The sequence below is a fragment of the Urocampus carinirostris genome, chromosome 6 (genome assembly GCF_059441175.1).
Source record: "Urocampus carinirostris isolate Australia breed hairy pipefish chromosome 6, RoL_Ucar_1.0, whole genome shotgun sequence".
NCBI lineage: Eukaryota > Metazoa > Chordata > Actinopteri > Syngnathiformes > Syngnathidae > Urocampus > Urocampus carinirostris.
Genome location: NC_142354.1, coordinates 8,741,662 through 8,763,394, shown reverse-complemented (window position 1 = coordinate 8,763,394; position 21,733 = coordinate 8,741,662). Strand labels below are relative to the sequence as shown.

Here is a 21,733-nt window from a genome sequence, read left to right as displayed (position 1 = left end):
ATATTTTTTTAACATGTAGCCATTAACATGTTAGCTTTAGCATGTATTGGTTAGCATAATGGTTACCAAGAAGCTGTTAGAATTTAGCTGATATTATGACTCGTTAGCTCATTGATGGCAGTGTTTACAGCTAGCATCAGCTAATACTTGGGCTGGCTATGCCAACCCAACCCAACTCATCGCCGACAATGTTTACAGCTAGCATGAGTAAGTATAGGATCAGTCTGTCCCAGCTAATACTTGGCTATGGTGTGGTGTGTATTATTCAGTTCCTCCTAGTGGTCCAAAAAAAAAAAGAATGCCTTTCGTGGAAACATTTAAATAATGAGCAAAAATACACAAACTATCATACTAATGTTGAGAAATGAAAGTGTGAGAGACAGAACTGGAGTAGTCGTGGAACTGAGCAAGCGTGTTGATAAGAGAGTACTCGGTTGGTTTGGACACATGGAGAGGATGGATGAGGAGCGAATGTTGAAGAGGATCTACAGAGCAGAAGTCAATGGAAGGAGACCAAGAGGAAGGCTGCCATTGACATGGATGGATGGTGTTATGAGTGCACTGCAGGAAAGAGGTCTAAATATAATGGAAGCCAGAGCTCTTGTTGGTGATAGGAAGGAGTGGAGAGGTGTTGTGAAAGGATAGTGGGATTGTGGACGCGTTTTTAAGGATGGGCTGGGCACCCGTAGGATGCCGCAGGGATAAACCAGTGAAAGCTGTCGGGCCCTGCTGTTGAACAAAAGAGTGTGCTGTGTCACCCTGACCTGAGTGACATGGCCGCCTTCTGGTGTCCCTTTTCATCTGGAGGGACGAAAGCATGACCAACTTAAGTGCCGAGGTGCCTAACTTGTTTGGGTGTGTGGGCAATTGAGTTGGCCATGGTCCCAAAAATTTTGTGTGTGTTTTTTTTGCTATTTTTTCCCTTTTATTTCTTTGTTATTGTATGTGTTTGTCTTGTCTTGCTGTCGGTCACCCCAATTGAGGGATATGAGCAAGGTAGATAGATAAATAAATCATACTAATGTGCACTGTGTAATCTTGCTGCTACAAGTAGCTGACAAACAAACAAATATAAAGGATAAGCGGTGCTTTATGGTCACTTGACTCTCCGTTCTTTGTATTCTGGCTTTTAAGTTTTAGCACTAGTTTTTGGTTTCACGACTGAAAACCACGACATCTTGTGGTAAAACGGTTCAATTGAGGCGGGGGGCTCAGACGATCATCCCGAGGGCCTCATTTGGCAAGTTTAAGACAATGCCATGAGGCTCTTTAACTCCACACGTGGGAGTAAAAGCCCACATGAAACCCCACCCCGACATTTGCATATTACCCTATTTTCATGACAGTGTGCATTTTCCGTAGCACTATTTAAATACACTACAGAAAAACGTTATATTGGGTATTTTTGAATTCTATATCTTTATTTTATTATTTTATTTTTCAACACAAGGATACTGCTGGAAGTGTGAATTTCCCAACGGAGATGAATAAGCTATCTATCTATCTAGACATCTATCTATCTGTCTAGACATCTATCTAGACATCTATCTATCTAGACATCTCCCTAGACATACAGTGGGACCTCGGTTATCGCGGTTAATGGGGACCAAAACCACCCACGATAAGTGAAAATCCGCGAAGTAGCGGCGCACCCTTAAAAAAAAAAAAAAAAAAAAAAAAAAAAACCCAAACAATTTTATTTATTTATTTCTTTTTTTTAAATTATTATTTATTTACACCCGGTTAATGGGGACCAAAACCAATCGCTAAAAGTGAAAATCTGCAAAGTAGCGACGACCCTTCAAAAAAAAAAAAAAAAAAATCTCATCTCATCTCATTATCTGCACCGCTTATCCTTATTAGGGTCGCAGGGGGGCTGGAGCCCATCCCAGCCATCTCCGGGCAGTGGGCAGGGGACACCCTGAACTGGTTGCTAGCCAATCGCAGCTGCAAATCACATTAGTTCTTCATCGACGCACGAGCCGAGTGATCCACCGCTAAGAGTCGTACAGCTGGGCGATTTTACGTCCGCCCGGGACGATCGTAGACAAATTCACGACAGGGTTTTTACTTGCGCCGCACCGCGGGTGCCGGTTCGGTCGCTCCCGCGAGCGAGCCCCTAACCCGCGGCGCGGGTACTTTCGGGCGCGATACGCTCGACACCGACACAGTTACGGGGGCCCCGCGCACAACCGCCGCCTTTCGCTCGCCGCGCGCGGACGGCCGCCTGTCGTCGCGCCGCGCTACTGGGGTCGTCGGACGAGCGGGCTCCCCCCCAGTTACGGGGGTAGCTCGATCACGCCCGCCCCCTTTTCTCGCGTCGCGCCGTGTGACGCCGTGTGACGCCGTGTGACGCCGAACTCGCTCCGTCGCGCGGCCCGGGAGTGACCCCCAATTGACGTTTCGTGATTGATATCAAGATGAGGAAAGAGTTTTGGTCTTACTTCTTGCCTCCTCTGCTCCTTCTTGAGCTGCGCAATCTCTCGGGTTCTTTTGGCCTCGGAGAGTCTTCTTCTCTGCTGCTCCTCCTTCATCTGCTTCATCACGGCCACCTAAAAGCGGGTGAGACATGGGTGAGACGCGGGTGAGACACAGGTGAGACGGCGACCGATCCCGTCCATCCCGTCCCGGGTTGCTCCCTCACCTTGGCTTTCTTCATCTCGTTGACCTCGGCTTGGAGTTTCTTGAGCTCCCGTTCGTACCTGTCCTGGTTCTTCAGGAGGCGGGCGTGTTCCTTCTGGGCAGCCTGCAGCTTCATGAGATCCCGGTTCATTTCCTTCAGACGTTTCTCATACTCCTGCTTGACCCGGTTGGCTTTCTCCTCCGTGTAGTTCTCCATGGACACTGACCGGGCAAAAAGCCGGGTTGACGTGAACAAAAAGACCGGGTTTGTTGCTTACACTCGGGCTTGAAAATTTAACTCAGGCTTAGAGCTTTAAACTTCAGTTTGGAGCTTTAAACCTGAGCTTAGAGCTTTAAACTACAGTTTATATCTTAAGTCAGAGTTAAATCTTAACTCATATTTAAAGGTTTTATTTGGGTTTAAAGCTTTAACTCAGGTTTAAAGCTTTAAACTCGGGTTTGAAGGTTAAACTCGGGCTTAGAGCTTTAAACTCCAGTTTTTAGCTTTGAACTCGAGCTTAAAGCTTTAAACTACAGCTTATATCTTAACTCAGATTTAAATCTTAACTCACATTTAAAGCTTTAATTTGGGTTTGAGGCTTTAACTCGGGTTTAAACCTTTAACTAGAGTTTGAAGCTTTAACTCGGGCTTGAAGGTTTAACTCAGGCTTAGAGCTTTAAACTCCAGTTTGGAGCTTTAAACTCGAGCTTTGAACTTCAAACCACAGTTTATATTTTAACTCAGATTTAAATCTTAACTCATATTTAAAGCTTTAATTTGGGTTTAAAGCTTTAACTAAGGGTTTAAAGCTTTAACTCGGGTTTAGAGCTTTAACTCGGGTTTGAATGTTTAACTCGGGCCCCGAGCTTTTAACTCCAGTTTGATTCTTAACTCGGATTTAAAGCATTAATTTGGGTTTGAATTCAGGTTCCGTCAAGGGGGGCTGTGGGCATAATTGACTTCAGGGAACTTATTTTCTTACTTCTCCCCCAAAAATGCAACTTCACCTCAACTACACTAGGGCCAGGGGCGTTTTTAGTGGCAGAGTGTGTCGTTTACATTTAGCTTCCACATAGCGCATTGAGAATAGAGTATGAGCTTCGAGTGTGAAATGTAGACAAAGTGTAGCAGACCCCATGAAAAAAAACGTTAACACGGATGCGGAGACAGACGGAGAGAGATTGGGTAAAAAAAACAAAACAAAAGACTCCTCCTGAATACCAAGACGAGGAAGTTTGACAAAGCGTACGTAGCACTTCACTGTGACCACGGAAGGAGACATGGATTGGTGTGTTTACTATGTTAAAAATGTTGGCAGCGGACAGCATGAAGCCAAACTCTATGGGAAACAAAACTTGCAGGCCAGCTGAACGTACGAGAAGGTTGCGTCTGGGACTCACTGAGGTTTTGGAGGACCCGGTCCCGTTCCAGCTGCGTGTCCCGAATTTTGTTCTGCAGGAGGATGAGCTTCTCCTCGTATTGAAGCTTGAGCATCAGAAGCCGGCGCTGACTGTTCTCCAACTCGTCAATTAACTTCTGCTTGATCTCGATTTCGCACGTCAGGTCGGCCAGATCGGCTTGGAAGTTGGCTGAACGGATGCCAGATGTGGAATAAGAAAATAATCAAAATGAGTTTATGGTCCAACTGGTAAATCATTTCACTCATCTAAAAATAAGAGCCTTTTTGAAAATAGTTTTATAAAAAGATTATGTTTACTATCAGTTATTTTTTCTGTATTAAAAAAACACATTTGAAATAAGATCGAAACCGATACGACTGAAAGTCTTAAATTACTTTTAGTAATTGTTTTAAGAATTCAAATGATCTGCCATTGAAAGAGCAACCTACTCTTTTATTATTTTATTGTATTCTTCTGTACTCTATTCCCTTTTTATTAACTATACTCCTATATACTATACTGTCTATGAATCTCCGTGTGTACTAGGCTAGCCTTTTTTTGACCCTGACTCTCGCGCGTCCCGTTTTTTTTCTCCCGCCTGCGATTCGTTTTTGATCCCGAACACATCTGCTCTCCCGTCCCGACTTACGACCCGTTTCTGACCCCGACCGCGTTTTTGCTCTTCTGTCCCGGCTATCGACCTGTTTTTTCGTCCTTGACAATCTGAGTACGAGAGCGACTTGCTTCCCACGTCCAGCGGACACCGGATCGTGGGCGCAGCCCTTCCTCTCTCTTTCAATAAAACTTGAGAAACATAACACAATTGGGTCCTGTTTCCGTTCTGGTCCAAATTCATCGAAAGGAATTGCGTGGGAAAATATTCGAGTCAGAACTCTTATTCTGGCTTCACATTTCTCCTCAACTTTCAATGTTTTTGCTTTAAAGGGACAGTGTGTATTACTTAGCGTGTCATGATTACTGATGTGAATCACCTGTGCCCGCTCCTTTGGCGCCAACTGCCTCGGACTCTGATTGGCTCCCTGTCCCTATTTAAACCAACTCCTGTCTGGCGCCTGTTGTCAGTCAGTCTGCGAACCTCAGTGAATACTAGGCAAGTATTTTCTTCCCTGACTCCCACCTGTCCCGTTTTATCTCCCGTCTGTCTCCGGCTACGACCCGTGTTGATCTTGACCACGTCTGCTCTCCCGTCCAGATTTACGACCCATTTTCTGACACGACATTGTTTTTGCTCCCCAGTCCCGGCCATTGACCTGTTTTCAGTTCCCGACACCACCATTGCTCGTTAAAGAAGATCCGCTTACGCGTTCAGAGTGACCTGCTTCCTGCGTCCAGCGAACACCGGATCATGAGCGCAGCCCTTCCTCTTTCCTCCAATAAAACTTGTGAGAAACGTAACGCAATTGGGTTCTGTTTCCGTTCTGGTCCTGACATTTTTTCCTTCATTATCCAACATTTAGCCACTTATTCTAAAATTAATTAAAAATATTAAAAAAAAAAAAAAATAAAGCCTGAATATGCTCACCTTTCTCATCAGAATCTGAGTCGGAGTCCACCAGGCTTTCGTCACTATCAAACTCTTCCTCTTCGTCCTCTTCTTCTTCTTCCTCGTCGCAGCCGCTTTCTTCCTGCAACGGGGACATCACCTCCTGCAAAAATCAGAATCATTTTTAGGGATTGCCTAATACGAGTTTTTCTGTGCTGATACAGAGTATCAAGAGGAGGCCGATAACCAATATTTGGAGCAGTAAAGGCAAGAATTGCTTTCATAATGCAAAAAGAAACAAAGGATATTCGCCATACATTCAACTCAAACTTTATTGGCTTTCAGAAATTGAAATTCGGCCGGCGCGATTTCCCGTAAACCTCTACTATTCTGATCTGGATTATGAATCGGGAACGGTTGTGGGCATACCTCGCCATGATTGTCGTCGGAATCCATCTCGCCGTTGAGTCCGTTGACGCCGTTTTCCTGCTCGTGCAACTTGACGCGCTTTTTCAACCCTTTCTCCGACTCGGGACTAAAATCCAGTTGAAAAATGGAAAAATCGGAAGAATGAGTATGTGAATAATAAGTATTTAAACAACTACTCACGAAGCTCATTAAAGGAAAAAAAAACATGTAAAATATAAATAACTAACAGTAACCCGTACCAGTGACAATACTACAAATATTTTAAGGTATTAAATATAGTCTCGACTACTCTCTAGTGGCCATTTAACTATGGCGTCCCCTTTTGGCCAGTTCCCAAACGTACCAATTCACCAAGTACCAAAATGAAATCTGTAATGTAATGTAATTAAAACATCCAAGGCAAAATAATGTTCTCACCGTACATAATTATGTCGATTGGAGGGGCATTCTCAAGTACAGAACATGACGCAAATTTCTCACTTATTTTGCTTTCTGACAAGTTTAGCAACCTCAAACACCGTCATCTGATCTTGGTGGTCTCATATCTGAGACCACGCCCATAGAAGCAAGATCTGGTCAAGCATCACTGGTCCATATAAAAGATTTGGCTGAGCGATAGCCAGTCTTTTTTTTCTCCTCCCTGACTGACTCATGCACATCAGCCGTGTGGCACTGTGGCCTTGAGTTCAGCACATTCGTTGCGACCATCCGGAGCACAAGACCAAGTCTCTTCACAACAACAAGTAAAAGGACAGTTTCAGATTTAACACCATGTTTGCTGGTTCTTGGAAAAAAGCGTTTTGGGGTTTTTTTTTGTACAAGGGAATCTCCCCAAATCGACTAGCATTATAGCGGAAACTTTCTCTTTGTGCTAGTAACTTTCGGTGGTCGAAAACTACCATTCTCTCTGGCGCCTTCACCCCCTCCTTTTTTTCTATCATTGATTCTCTGTTAATAAATTGTGTCCTGGTTCATTCATTCCATTTTCTTGGGATTAGTAATTCACATCAGAACTCAAAGAACTCAAAAAAAACAACGTTTTTTTTTTTAATCAGTGTAGGAAATTATAGGATCCTTCAGAGAAAAAAAGATTTATGGTGAAGCACAAGCAACACCTAGAAACAAATTTGTTTACTGATTGCAGTTAAGAATAAGTAATTTCAATCTTAAGTATTTTCAAAATTAAAGCTAGAAAAATCCATTTAATGCTGAAATGGCAGAAAATGTTGCCCAAGACAAGTATTTTAACTTGAAAATACTTAAAGTGAATATCGCAAAAAAATCGTATATATGTCTTAAAATGAAATAAAAACGATAGAACTAAAGAAGAAACTATATGAGTAAAACAAACCTCCTGAATTACAGCTATAAAGCTTGACATTTAGCAGATTTTAAGCTTTAAATCAAACTTAGAGCTTTACTCAGACTTAAAACTTTAACTCGGATTTGAATTTAGAGGTTTAACCCTGGCTTAAAACTTGAATTTGGGCTGAAAACTAACTTAGGTTTAGACCTTTAATTATTCTTTAAATCTTAAACCTGGGTTAAATCTTAAGCTTGGGTTTAAAGCTTTGACTCAGACTTAAATTCAAAACTTGGGGTTAAAGCTTGAACACGGGTTCAATGATTTAACTGTGGTTTAAAGTTCCATCACACTTAAGCTATAATTTGGGTTAAGAGCTTTAACTGAGACTGAAAGCTTGTACTTGGGCTTTGAGCTTTATCTCAGGGTTAGAGTAATAACTCAGGCTTAAAGCTTTAGCTTGAGCTTAGAGATTTTACTCAGGCTAAAAACTCTGATTTAATTCATTTTGGGTTTAAAGCTTCAACCCACACTCAAACTCGGGGTTAAAGGTTAAATTTGGGTAACTTGGGTTTAGTGCTTTAACTTTGGTTTAAAGGTTTAACTCAGACTTAAAACTGACTTGGGTTTAGAGCTTTAACTTAGACCTAAAGATTTATCTCGGGTTTCAAGCTTCGGTTAAGGTTTACCTTTAACTCAGCCATAAAGCTTTAATTCAAGGTTTACCTCAAGTTAAAGCTTTAACTGAGGCTTAAAGCTTTAACTTAAGCTTAGAGATTTTGCTCAGACTTAAAACTGACTTGGGTTAAGAGATTTAACCTAGACTTAAAGATTTAGCTTGGCCTTCAAGCTTCGGTTCAGGTTTACCTTTACCTCAGCCTTAAAGCTTTAACTCAAGGTTAACCTCTAGTTAAAGCCTCGAGTTAAAGCTTTAACTGTAGACAGTAATTTTTTTCCTGAAATTATTCAGGACAGATCTTATCTATGCTCTGCTAGGTCTTTGAATCAAATTATTGAAATGATTCAGAATAGAAAAGAGTGTTTACTTCAATCTTGGGTTTACAAGAAATCCCCCAGTTAAATGTTAGGATTTAATTTTAGTCCCATCACTTTTGCTTTTAGCTTTATCTGTTTGATGAGTTTTCCCATCCTCCCCATCGAGTTCTTTATGTCCGTGCCTCTTAGCTAATCGTCAAATTCGACTAGCATCCCGATCCCATTAAGCCTTTTAGACTTTCTCACGGCCTGCCGACTCCTCATCTACTTTGAATCCTGGCAGCGTTCCAATTCAATTCAGGAACCCGACCAATCGAGCTTTAATGAACCTCTCGGTCGATGGATCGATTGCCCCCGTTGCCCCGTTGGCCGACCTTGTCCTTCTCTGCCGTCGTTCTTTCTTCTTTAATCTTTCGATGTCCGTTTTGGCTCTTCGCAAAACGTCCGTTATCTCCGCCTCCATGGACATGGCGGCGGGGGCGGAGCCGGGAGGGTGCCCGGGGGCGGGGCTCGCGCCCAACGAGTTCAGAGAACCCCGGAAAGGAGGACGGGCGGCTTGCCGACGCAAGGATTCGTTCATGGCCTCGCTCTCCAGTAGTTTCGATCTGGGTAGGACACATAAAAATATATTGTCATTATTATTACCACTGTAAGAAGAACCAGAGGAAGAAGAAGAAAAAAGAAGAAAAAGAAGAAGAGGACGAACAGGGGAGAAAAAGAAGAAGAAGAACAAGAACAAGAAAAAGATGAATAAGAAGAAGACGAAGAAGAAAAAAACAAAGAAGATGAAGAAAAAGAACAAGGAGAACAAGAAGAAAAAGTAGTCAACGAAGAAGAAGAAGAAAACAAAAAAGAAGAAAACGAAGAAGAAGAAGAAGAACAGGGGAAAAAGAAGAACAACCAGAAAAAGAAGAACAAGAAGAAGAAGATGAATAAGAAGACGACGAAGAAGAACGAAACAAAGATGAAGAAAAAGAACAAGAAGAAGAACAAGAAGAAGACGACTAAGAGGAAGAACAAGCTGAAGAAGAAGAAAAGCAACAACAACAAACAATAAGAAGAACCAACAACCAGACAAGAACAAGAGAATGATGAACTAGTGAATTAGTAAGGTGCTCATTTAAAACATAATTCTTCTTATTTTATGACGTGTTTCAATATTTCTCCAAGTAAAATGAGAAAATTAATACTTCAAACGACAAAATTGTCTAATATACCTGTGTGACTTTTTTCTTCAAATTTTTTGATCTATTTTAAGATTTTTTTTAATCATTTTTAGGGAAAAATGAAAATGCAGTATAAAAAATATGCAATATGAAAAATATATGAAAACCAAATATATAAACAAATATAGTCTAAAAATTATCTAAAAATGCATAACTTTGAATGCTAGAGTTACGACAATCCTTGGAAGTAGAAATTTTAAAACCAGTATAATATGCTGTCACTTCCCCCCACCCTGCATCCACCTGCTACACCGCTACACCAACTCAGGTCACATCACACCAAAGGCAGATCAAATATATTTTTCCTTACATTTATATATAATTTAATCTTTATTTAACAATTTACACATACAGTATACTACACATATAGTAATACTTACAGTCATCATTTTTTCTGGGGCATCATGGGAAGTAATTAGCAAAGGTTTCTAAATTAGCGACAAATGTTGTAAAAGGCGCTAGTTGTGTTGTGCATGATATACTTCATATCTGACTTCCAGTTATACAACTTTGAACAGTTTATCTAAAGTCATGCTTTAGGGATTGACTAAAGTGCAAAAAAAAATACCCTGAATAACCAATAAACGTTTTGTATCATGCTTTTATTTTGGCAGGGCTTGCAACTTCATCCTAAAAATCGAGCTGACCTGAGTTCTTCAACCTCCCGAATGTACTTCTGGATGAGGGCCTCGATCTCCTGGTTGCCTTCACCTTAAAGATAAAGGAGTCAGATTAACCCCAAAAAGATACGTAGAATAAAAAGACAAAATGCTAATTTGTAAGCGCGTACTTGATTTGGCGAGGAGTACGCTGACCTGATTGGCCAGCAGGTTGGTCACTCGATTGTTGAGGTGGTCGATCGTTTCCTGCATTGCTTTGAGTCTTAGCCGCATGCCGTCGTTCTCTCTTTGTAGCATGGCGTTCTCCTGGTACAAATCGCTAAACCCTTCGGAGCCGTCCTCCAGCGCCACGCGCTTGCCCTGCAATTCAAAAAAGGAATTTTTGACCTCATTAGGATAGATTCAGAATTTGTACCCAAGTAGTAGCACAACTCAAAGGTAAGAGGTGACAAGAGCAAGTTGTGGTACAACCTCTAGAGAAAATGTAAATACATTCTAATGAATAATAGAAATGCTTCGAATTGTTCTTAATAGTGTCGGTTGATTGAATATGATAGCGTGGGATATCTCCAGTGCCTCATGCAGATTTTGGAGAGGTAGAGAGGAGACACAACAGAGTTGTGCTACTACGTGGGTAAAAAATCTGAAACTATTCTAATAATAATAATAATAATAATAATAATAATAATAATTTCCTTGTATTGTCATTCTGTGTAACAATGTACACAGAACGAAATGTCGATTGCACCTGACCCGTTGTAGCGAGCCGATGCAGCCGCAGCCAACAGAGGGCGCCGCCGACCACTTTTTAAGCGGTCGATAAAGGCTTAGAATCTTTCTAAAAAATCGTGTCGGCTGTTTTTATATTATAGCATGGCGACAAATAACTAACCATCCAATTTTCCAGTGCCTCATGCACTTTTTGAAGAGGCAGGGAGGTGACACGATCAAGTTGTGATACAACTTCTATAGAAAGTAAAAATATATTCTAATGAAGAATATAAATGCTCTGAATTGTTCTAAATAGTTTCAGTTGATTGAATATGATAGCGTGGGATATAAGACGGTAATCTCCAGTGCCTCATGCATATTTTGGAGATGTAGAGAGGCGACAAAACAGAGTTGTGTTACTACGTGGGTAAAACATCTGAATCTATTCTCGTGAGGTCGATAAAGGCTTAGAATCTTTTTGAAAAAATTGTGTCGGCTGGTTTTATATTATAGCATGGCAACAAATAACTAATTATCAAATTTTCCAGTGCCTCGTGCACTTTTTGAAGAGGTACCGAGGTGACACGAGCAAGTTGTGGTACAACTTCTATAGAAAATCAAAATATATTCTAATGAAGAATACAAATAGTGTCGAATATGATAGCGTGAGATATAGGACGGTAATCTCCAGTGCCTCATGCATATTGTGGAGAGGTAGAGAGGCGACACAACCGAGTTGAGTTACTTCTAGAGATAGAACAAATCTAATGAGAACAATAAATGCTTCGAATGGTTCGGCCGATTGAATATAATAGCGAGCCCTATGTCATTTTGCAAATAGGGGTTCATAGACCGTCCTGTGCTGATTCCTAACCAGGACACGATTCGTTTGGACACAGAAACATATTTTTCATGGTGATTTCAACTCGGTACAACTGCCGCTTTTCTGATGCGTCATTGTGACTGGAAAGTGGAGTTGCGTAATCTAGAAACAGAGAATCCCTGTCTAATCTGCTGGCTGCACGCAAACCTGATTAACTCCTGTCTTATTCACTGCCGAGGCGGAATAACAATGGCTCGTAAAGTGGACGGCGGCGTTTCTCAACCAGAGGAAATTCACCCATTTTATCTTTGAGATAAGTCAAGTCATGTTTATTTGTTTGGCCCTTAATCACAAAGAGTCTCAAAGGGCTGCACAGACCACAGATTATTGCAAACCAAGGACTATCATGACACCATCCCCTGATCTAAAACTGACATGAGGGCAAGGGAAAACTCAAAAACCTTAAGTCAAGTCCTGTTTATTTGTTTGGCCCTAATCACAAAGAGTCTCAAAGGGCTGCACAGATCAAAGACTATTGCAAACTACAGACTATTATGACACCATCCCCTAATCTAAAACCTACATGAGGGCAAGTAATACACAGATATTGTCAACAATAAATATAGGTTATTCATATGCTATAGAGTAGAAGTGTGTTTTAAGCTTAGATTCATACATTTCCACAGAGAGAGAGAGAGAGAGAGAGAGAGAAAGAGAGAGCGAAAGAGAGAGCGAAAGAGAGAGAGAGAGAGGAAGAGAGAGAGGAAGAGAGAGAAAGAAAGAGAGAACGAGAGAGAAAGAGAGAACGAGAGAGAACAAGAGAGAACAAGAGAGAAAGAGAAAGAGAGAAAGAGAGAGAAAGAGAGAGAGTGAGAGGGGGGTAGACGGATATAGAGGGGAATGGATGGATAGATAAATAGAGATAGATAGATGTCTAGATAGATAAATGTCTAGATAGATAGATGTGTAGATAGATAGATAGATGTGTAGATAGATAGATGTCTACATAGTTAGATAGATGTCTAGATAGATAGATAGATGTCTAGATAGATAGATGTCTAGATAGCTAGATAGCTAGTTAGACAGATAGACACTGTAGATAGATAGCTAGTTAGATAGATAATGGCAGGCAGGCACAGAGAAAACTAAAGAAAGATGGATTCAAAGAAAGATAGTTAAGACGGCTAAGATAGGCAGCTATTAAGGTAAGAGAGTACAAAAGAGTTAGACAGCTAGCTAAAAAAGCTACAAAAATATTAAGATAGCGAGTAGATAGCTAGAATGTACTAGAATAACTATCAATTATCGTGTTATTGCGCCCGGTCTAGTGCAACGTACTGCTTTGAACTCCATGAGCTCCATCTGCAGTCGGGCAATCTCGGCTCTGAGGGCTCCCATCTGCTGGCTGGTCTTGTCCTGGTTGACCAGCACCTTGTTCTTGATGTTGCGGGCTCTGTTAGCGTACTTCAGCGTGTTGAGGGTCTCCATGAAGTCGCGGTCCGACGGACTCACGCAGGCGATCATCACCGTCCGACTGCGGGAACGTTCGTGTTAGGTTTCTTTGCCGAGAATAAATGGAGGTGGCGCTCTACCTGTTGCCTCCTAAGGAGTCCTGAAGAAGGCGAGTGAGTTTGGAGTCTCTGTAGGGGACATGGCCCCCTTTCTTGTTCTGGTCTCCTAAGGCACTGATGACGTTTCCCAGGGCCAACTTCAACACACAAACGTCCAATATTAGAAATGCAAGTCAGATGAATGAATGAATGAATGAATGAAAACTTTATTTGAACATCAAAATAATAATAATAATAATAATAATTTCCTTTGTATTGTCATTCTTTGTAACAATGTACACAGAACGAAATGTCGATACACCTGACCCGTTGTAGCGGGTCGATGCAGCCGCAGCCAGAGGGCGCCGCCATTATACCAATTAGGTATGTCTCGGTCGAGGCGCGAACCAGCGACCTCCCAATCTCAAAGCGGGCACACTACCATCTAGGCTATAAAAACAGAACTAAAACAATAATTCAACAACAAAATCATGTTACATAAAATGTTCGAAAAGGGGTACTAAGAAGCAAATGCTTATATTGCCTACCCCTTCATCTTCCCTATTACATACACTAATGGTATAACAACAATTGTAATGATATTAATAATAACAGTTATGACATAAGAATAGCAACAATAACACAATGTTAACTAAACGCACTATCCCGCACCACTCATACCCAACCATCCTCATCTCTGTATTCCGCCAGGAATGTTTCTCTGTATCTAAATTTGAACAAGTGAATAGTTGGACATTGTTTGATCTTGTCTTGTAAATTGTTCCAAAGACTGACTCCACACACAGACACACACATACTTTTCCTTGTGGTTCTCACCTTTGGTGATTATGAATTCACTACAGCCCCTTAAGTGATAATTTCCCTCTTTTCAAATGAATAATTTATGGATGTGACAACACAGGTATCAACTCATCCATCCATCCATTATCTGCACCGCTTATCCTCAGTAGGGTCGCGGGGGTGCTGGAGCCCATCCCAGGTATCTTCGGGCAGTGGTCAGGGGACCCCATGAACTGGTTGCCAGCCAGTCCAAGAACTCACAGGGACAGACAACTCGCTCGCTCATTCACACCTAGGGACAATTTGGACCGGCCGATCAACCTGACATGGAATGTGGGAGAAGGAAAACGGAGTGCCCGGAGGAAACCCACAGAATTACTATGACACGGCTCCTTAGAAAGATTTGGAGCGTTTGTGTTCCTATATATATTTGGATTTTTATACAACTAGTAACACAATGTGGTTGTGTCTCCTCTATACATCACTATAATTAGAATGTATTTTGATTTTCTACATGTGTAGTTGCTCAACTACAATTTATTTGTGTCTCTTCTCTACATAATTGGAATATATTAAATTGTAAATGGTCTGCATTTACAAGGCGCTTTTCACGTATGATTTTCCAAGAAATTAGTAGCCCAACTTGGTCGTACCTTCTCTCCAACTCTCTTTAACTAAAATATAATTCAAATTTCAAAGTTATAGCACATCTTGGTTGTGTCCCCTCTCAAACTCTTTTTAATTTACGCAAGGAACTACAAAGATGAACTTTAAGAATTACATTTATTTATTTTCTTTTTAGGGCAGCACGGCGGCGCAGTGGTTAGCGCTTGTGCGGCACAGTTCATGTCATGGGAACCTGTCGTGGGTTCAAATCCAGCTCCAGACTTCCTGTGCGGAGTTTGTATGTTCTCCCCGTGCTTGCGTGGGTTTCCTCCAGGCACTCTGGTTTCCTCCCACGTTCCAAAAACATGCATTTCAGGTGAATTGGCCGGTCCAAATTGTCCCTAGGTGTGAATGAGCGAATGAGTTGTCTGTCCCTGTGTGCCCTGCGATTGGCTGGCAACCAGTTCAGGGTGTCCCCTGCCCACTGCCCGGAGATGGCTGGGATGGGCTCCAGCCCCCCCGCGACCCTAATGAGGATAAGCGGTACGGCTGATGAGATGAGATGAGATTTATTTTCTTTTTAGAATTTTTGTATGATGTTACTGTTATTGTGAACAAAAATTAAGACACATATATGACTAATGGTAAATAAATAAATAAATGCACAGTCACTTTATCATCATCATTATTAGCATTACAATTGCTGTCTACATACATTTTCAAGAGTATCTATCATACTAACAAATCTCGTTGGTGTTCATGGTGATTGTTTTATGGCGTGTGTTGTCCATCATACAAAGTACCTTTGGACCTGCTTCTAGATGGGGTCCACCCCCAAGAAGCATGACCCCCGATTGCTAAGTGTCCTGGTCTGTGCATTAAAAAGACAAGACATTGGAGCTTGAGCTAGAATCCTCCAGCATCAAGCTCCCGCTTGTCTGCCCTAACTATGAGTTGTGTAGTACAAGTCATTTAGTGTTCTTATCAAAATGTATCTCTATGTGATTGTATCCCCATGTATTTATTTTTTGTTTAGTTTTCACCATCATCATCAACATATATATTCACCTAATTGTTTTGTTTATAAATATAGATCCAGATTGTGATGAATTTATGACAGCAATATAATAACAGCGTTCAACAATAAAAATAGTCATATAAATGATAATGATAATAGCAAAAACAACAACAAAAATATCAGTCATGATAGTAGCTATAATAATAATAATAATAATAATAATAATAATAAGCTTAATTATAAGCCTGACCCATCTCTATATCTCATCTCATTTCATCATCTCATTAGCTGTACCGCTAATCCTCAGTAGGGTCGCGGGGGTGCTGGAGCCCATCCCAACAATCATCGGGCAGTAGGCAGGGGACACCCTGAACTGGTTGCCAGCCAATCGCAGGGCACACAGGGACAGACAACTCGCTCATTCACACCTAGGGACAATTTGGACCGGCCAATCCACCTGAAATGCATGTCTTTGGAATGTGGGAGGAAACCGGAGTGCCCAGAGGAAACCCACGCAAGCACGGGGAGAACATACAAACTCCGCACAGGAAGTCCGGTAGCTGGATTTGAACCCACACAGGAGGCTCCCAAGGCCTTAGAACTGTGCCGCACACGCGCTAACCACTGTGCCGCAGTGCTGCCCCCATCTATATATATTTCTTTTAATTCAGTGAAAAAAGGGTGTCTCACCAGTCCACAGTTGATGGAGATCCCCTCCCGGGCCCGTTCCCCGGTGGCCCCAGTCCGTTTCAGCCTCTCGGAACCGGCCAGGTCCACAAAATGGAACTTTGCCATTAGAGCTTCGTACTCGGGTTGCTCAAGGGCGCTGCAGTGCACGCCGTTAGATTCGTTGCTGTCCCCGTTAGGCTACAGAGACAAAAATAAGACTTCATAAATGAAAACATTTAAAAATCAATTTGAAATACTTTCTTAAAATGCATTCCAAAGGATGTTGTCGCCACTATTTCTTCCTAATGCCGTGAGAATCTTTAACTCCACCCGGGGGAGTAAAAGCTCACATGAAACCCCACCCGCACATTTGGATATTACCCTATTTTTATGACAGTGTGTATTTTCCGTAGCACTATTTAAATACTCCATAGCAACACGTTATATTGGGTATTTAGGTATTCTATACCTTTATTTTATTAGTTTATTTTTCAACACAAAGATACTGCTGGAAGTGTGAATTTCCCCTACGGGGATGAATAAAGATGCTATCTATCTATCTCTATCTAACTTCAAACATAGTATTCCAGCGCCGATCAAAAGAACATTTTATTTTATTTTACTTTGATGACCAAAATAAAGTCGCTATCTTGCTGCTAGCACATATTTTGTACTCAATAGGTATTGGGTAATAATTGAGTACTGTGTGTATAAAAAGCAGAAAAACTAGCCAAATTGGACTCATTTTAACGATATTGATCGCTCCGAAGCAGAGTGCATTCAATTTTTTAATTGACTGCTGATCTTTTGCCTTTTGTTTTAATTATTTTGAGTTATATTTTTTTAGTGTTTTTTAAAGGATCTGCGTCTAAATTTGTTAGAATAGAATTGTAAATAGGTAATTTATTTTGCATTTTACCATTTATTTTTTGCCCTGGAAAATGTATATATTTAATTTTTATTTTATTGTTTTCCATTTTTCACTGATTTTGTGTTGTTATTCGACTTCAAATCTGTTCAGTGTGGAAAAGGCTTTTGGAGATCTGTGAATATTTCATGTATTTTGCAAGGACCCACATGCAAAACACGTGAAATTAATAATGATTACAAAATGACACGCATGATGTTTTATTATTTTTGATAATAAATCAATGAAAATGAAATCTGAGGCGACGTTTGGGAGCAGAACGAGCCTCTTCTCAGTGAGCAGAGCCAAAAGAGCCGGTTTTCTAAATAGAGCTGTCCTCTTGGGTGCGACCAGTCGGGGGCAGTGGGGCCTCACGTGACGTCGCCATATTGACTGAGAGCAGGCGTGTCGGCGTCATTTTCACACAATTTTTTTTGTATTTTTCGATAGATAGATAGATTTCTGATAGATAGATAGATACCATAGACAGATACCATAGGTAGATAGACGGATAGATAGATAGAGATAGATAGATATATATACTTTATTCATCACCGTAGGGAAATTCACACTTCCAGCAGTATCTTTGTGTTGAAAAATAAAATAATAAAATAAAAGATAAAAGATATAGTATACAAAAATACCCAGTATAATGTGTTGATATAGATATCACGTGGTCTATAGAGCCGGACTGACAAAAACGTGCCAATCGCAACGATTTCAAGCATTTTCCTGACCTTGAAAACACAACATTTAAATTCAATAATTTTCAAGGATTTCAAGCAGCCGTACGAACCCCGTTTATACACATTTTGAACACATTTCTGCATCCCTACCCTCACCTGCCTCTCCCTCCATCCCAATAATCCTAATCCCCGTTCCTCTGGCAACCCACAGATTTGTATTTAAAGCAGATTATAACATTTTTTCAGTTTTTTTTTCATTTTGAGGCTCACCAATTGTAAGGGTTGTTGGCATACTCTCATCTGGCATAGATGTATCGTGAAGATGGCGTGCGAGCGAGAGCTTTGCGCGTTCATTTGCGTGCTGGCCGTCGTGCGCGACAGCGCCCCCAACTTCAGGCACTGCAACAGCTGCAGAAATACACACACAAAAAAATGCAAAATTGGATCCAGAAAGTTCAGAAAGACAGCTTTTTGCATAATATGCAATCAACATTATGGGGAGTGCGTGATCTTCAAGATACTGTCAGGACAAGAAAGGAGACAGGACCCACTTGCGTTGCGCTTCTCACAAGTTTTATTGGAAGAGAGAGAAAGGGTTGCGTCCACGATCCGGGGATCGCTGGACGCGGGAAGCAGGTCGCTCTGAACGCGGAAGTGGATCTTCCGTGGCGAGTGATGGCGGTGTCGGGAACGGAAAAACGGGTCAGCGTAAACGTGATCGGGCCGGAAGCGAGTCGAAAGCCAGGAAAGGAGAGTAGACGTGGTCGGGGACAAAAAGAGGTCGAAAGCCGTGACAGAAGAGTAGACGTGGTCAGGATCAAAAAACGGGTCCGAGCCGGAGACAGACGGGAGCAAAAACAGGACAGGTGGTAGTCAGGGTCAAAAAAGGCTTGACTTGTATAAACAGAAGTCCGCAGACGGACTGACAACAGGGGAGTAACAGGACAGGGTTTATATAGGGACAGGAAGCCAATCAGACCCCGCGTCGGTTGGCACCAAATGAGCAGGCCCAGCTGAGTCACTTCAGTAATCACGACACAAATGTATTGTTTGAAAGGATTGTGTTGTTTAAACCAGAGTTAGTAGAGTACATTCATATCTAAAAAAAGGACTTCAAGCATTAATGTTACCTTAAATGCTTACATAACTGCATTTCAATGGAATCCAAAACGCTTTACTTCTGTGGCATCGTCTTCAAGATAATAAAATCTATATCTCATATATTCCCTGCTGTGCCTGCAATTACCCATATTTAGCATCTGTCTTTTTCTGTGGTGTGAAATAGTGGGTGTTAACTCGCACTTGCGGGATATGATCGCCATATACTGTATAGGAGTATAATTGCCAATATTATTTGCACTATTTTGCCTGGGCAAAGGCCCACCGAACACGGGTCCACGACCCACTTTTAGGTCCAGACCCACGAGTTGAGAAACACAGATTTAGGATATCTGGCTCATCTCTGAAGACCGGGAGGACGCTTTAAACCGACAACAATGGCGACCAGATGATGTAGGTGCTGTATTAGAATCAGACTTCTTCTACTGGTATCCATGGAAACCAGTACTCTCTATTTCACACATGTAAGCAAACCCCTACCCAAAAACCATCCTGTACTTGCCCAAGACACACCACAGCAAGTGGTGCCCCAACGACGCAGGTGGTTGAGGGATCCATTAACCGGCATTGTTAAATTTAGCCATTATCCCTTTGATAACGATCGGCCTGAAAATTATTTCCAAACAATGACCTGACTGAAAGAAACCGGCAATGAAAAAAAAAAAATAATAGTAAGTGTCCATTATCATCAACAATCTGACCTCCTCCTCTGATTGGACGAGCCTGGAAGTGACACCGGCGGTGTAGATGCCACCGCTAGCGTCCTCGTGGATTTTGATGCTGGATTTTCGACTTCCCGGATCTCGGGCGCCGTCGAACAAATCCAGGATCTCTTCGTTGTAAAGCTGAAAAAAATAATCAACTGAAAGTGAATACAAATTTTAAAAACTTATATGATGAAATCTACCAAAAAGAAGAGTGTAGTAGCAGAACTTATAGTACCTGTAATAGAAAAAAAGTCTTGTCCATATTTATTTTACTTGTAGTTCAAGTAAATGTACTTTTAGTTGTAAAGGTATTACTGGTAGTACTTGTATCGGTACTCAAAGCAATTTTAGTAGTTGTTTTCAAATAATGCTTTAGTAGTAGCAGTACTTTTCATATTACGGGTTATGTAAGAGTATTTATAGTAATAGTCCAAATACTAGTCGTCTTGGCACACTTGTAGTAATATTAGTATTAGCGTTACTTGTGCTACATGTGCTAGTAGTTGTAGAATCTTTTTAATTAGTTGTGATAATACTTTTTGTAGTAGTAGTAGTACTTTTGATATAACATAGAGGTCGTGTACGAGTATTCATAACAGTAGTTTTGTCACGGTTGTCACAGCTGCGGCTCATTGACAGATTGGCTTTACGTCTATTCAAGCTCAGGACTCTCATTTTTCTTTTGTCAGTCCGTCAACAAACCTCTGCCCCGCAAGACATGGGTGTTGACTCTGTCCTGTTTTCCTGTTAGTCCGGTATTGTTCCCGTTTATTTTTGTCCTGTTTAATATCGGTTTCCAGTTTCGTTCCCGTCTAGTTTGTCCTGTTTATTTTCAATATCCTGTTTCATTATCTATCCTGTTTGTCCCGTCCTGACCGGTATCGGCCCCATCTGTCCGATATCAACTCTGGCAATTGGTATCGATCTCGTCGGCCTCTGGCTTCCTATCATTTTACGCTGGACTGCTGCCTAAAGTGCAGGACTTCCCATTTCCGTTAAAATAAAAGGCTTGTGTGAGTAACGTCATGCGTTTGGGTCCTGATCCTTTTCTGGTTCATGACAAGTTTAAAGATTGTTGTATTTAAAGTACTACCCAAGAACTTTTAAATCGCTCAATAATTTTTGTCGCACTTGTAATATTAATAGAAGTATTAAATGGCTTCTTATAGATGTAACAGAGGTCTTATTACTTAATATAGTACTTTGAGGACTTGCACAAATACTCATGATAGTAGTGAAAAAAATTGTAGTAAAAACAGTTAAAAAAGGGCGGGTTTGTAATAAGTATTTTGTGGTGTTGTAAAAAATTATAAGAACAACATGGAAAAATACCGAATTTGGCACATTATTTCCGATTGATCTTGGACGTTTACAGCCGTCATTGGCAGGAAGTAGAATTGTTTTATCAAGATAAATAGAGATAGATAGACAGACATAGAGACAGACATAGAGACAGACATGGAGATAGACAGACAGACAGACAGACAGAGTCGGAAAGACAGAGAGAGGGATCCTTATTTTCTTTACTTGCTAATTTTTTTTACAGAAATCAGAATACCGTAAATTCCGGACTATAAGCCGCTACTTTTTCCCCAAACTTTCAACCCTGCGGCTTATTGAGTAATGCGGTCAATTTAAGTAATTTTTCTTACGGCCGCCAGCGGCGCTCGAGTACCAAAGGTAAGATTTCGACTGCAATTTCTATAGAAGGAATCAGGACTACAGCGAGCGTGATGCTGGCGTGTTTTTGAATAAGGGAGCATGGGACGTCTATATGACAAAGTTTCTTTCCCACACTGAAGGAAGACAACTTTGATGACGTCAGTGATAAGGAGGAAGATGAGGATGAGGATGGTTTACCGTGCTTACTACAAATACGGTATGTCATTTTAACAGAGCTGTTTACTGTGTTGCGAGCGTGTTGCTAGTAGCATTTTGCTACCCTTTACAGGCACGGTTTGGGATGAAAGTTATAATATTATTATTAAAGCTTCGAAAACTCTCTTGGTGTACCAGCCTTTTTTGTAAATATGTG

At 41.2% G+C, this 21,733-nt stretch overlaps 1 protein-coding gene across 2 annotated transcripts in view; it reads right to left on the bottom strand.

The window, feature by feature from the left end:
- Window positions 1-21,733, bottom strand: part of kif21b (kinesin family member 21B) — a 97,787-nt gene that overhangs the window by 44,148 nt on the left and 31,906 nt on the right. For both annotated transcript variants that reach the window (XM_088337746.1, XM_088337747.1), the window contains exons 4-16: window positions 19,693-19,836; window positions 18,143-18,280; window positions 16,301-16,477; window positions 13,228-13,343; window positions 12,974-13,169; window positions 10,272-10,461; window positions 10,129-10,192; window positions 8,630-8,860; window positions 5,957-6,062; window positions 5,567-5,690; window positions 4,024-4,212; window positions 2,645-2,844; window positions 2,445-2,552 (exon numbers count right to left, since the gene is read on the bottom strand). In XM_088337746.1, the coding sequence (XP_088193872.1) occupies window positions 2,445-2,552; window positions 2,645-2,844; window positions 4,024-4,212; window positions 5,567-5,690; window positions 5,957-6,062; window positions 8,630-8,860; window positions 10,129-10,192; window positions 10,272-10,461; window positions 12,974-13,169; window positions 13,228-13,343; window positions 16,301-16,477; window positions 18,143-18,280; window positions 19,693-19,836 (1,983 nt within the window). The remainder of the gene's footprint in view (window positions 1-2,444; window positions 2,553-2,644; window positions 2,845-4,023; window positions 4,213-5,566; window positions 5,691-5,956; window positions 6,063-8,629; window positions 8,861-10,128; window positions 10,193-10,271; window positions 10,462-12,973; window positions 13,170-13,227; window positions 13,344-16,300; window positions 16,478-18,142; window positions 18,281-19,692; window positions 19,837-21,733) is intronic.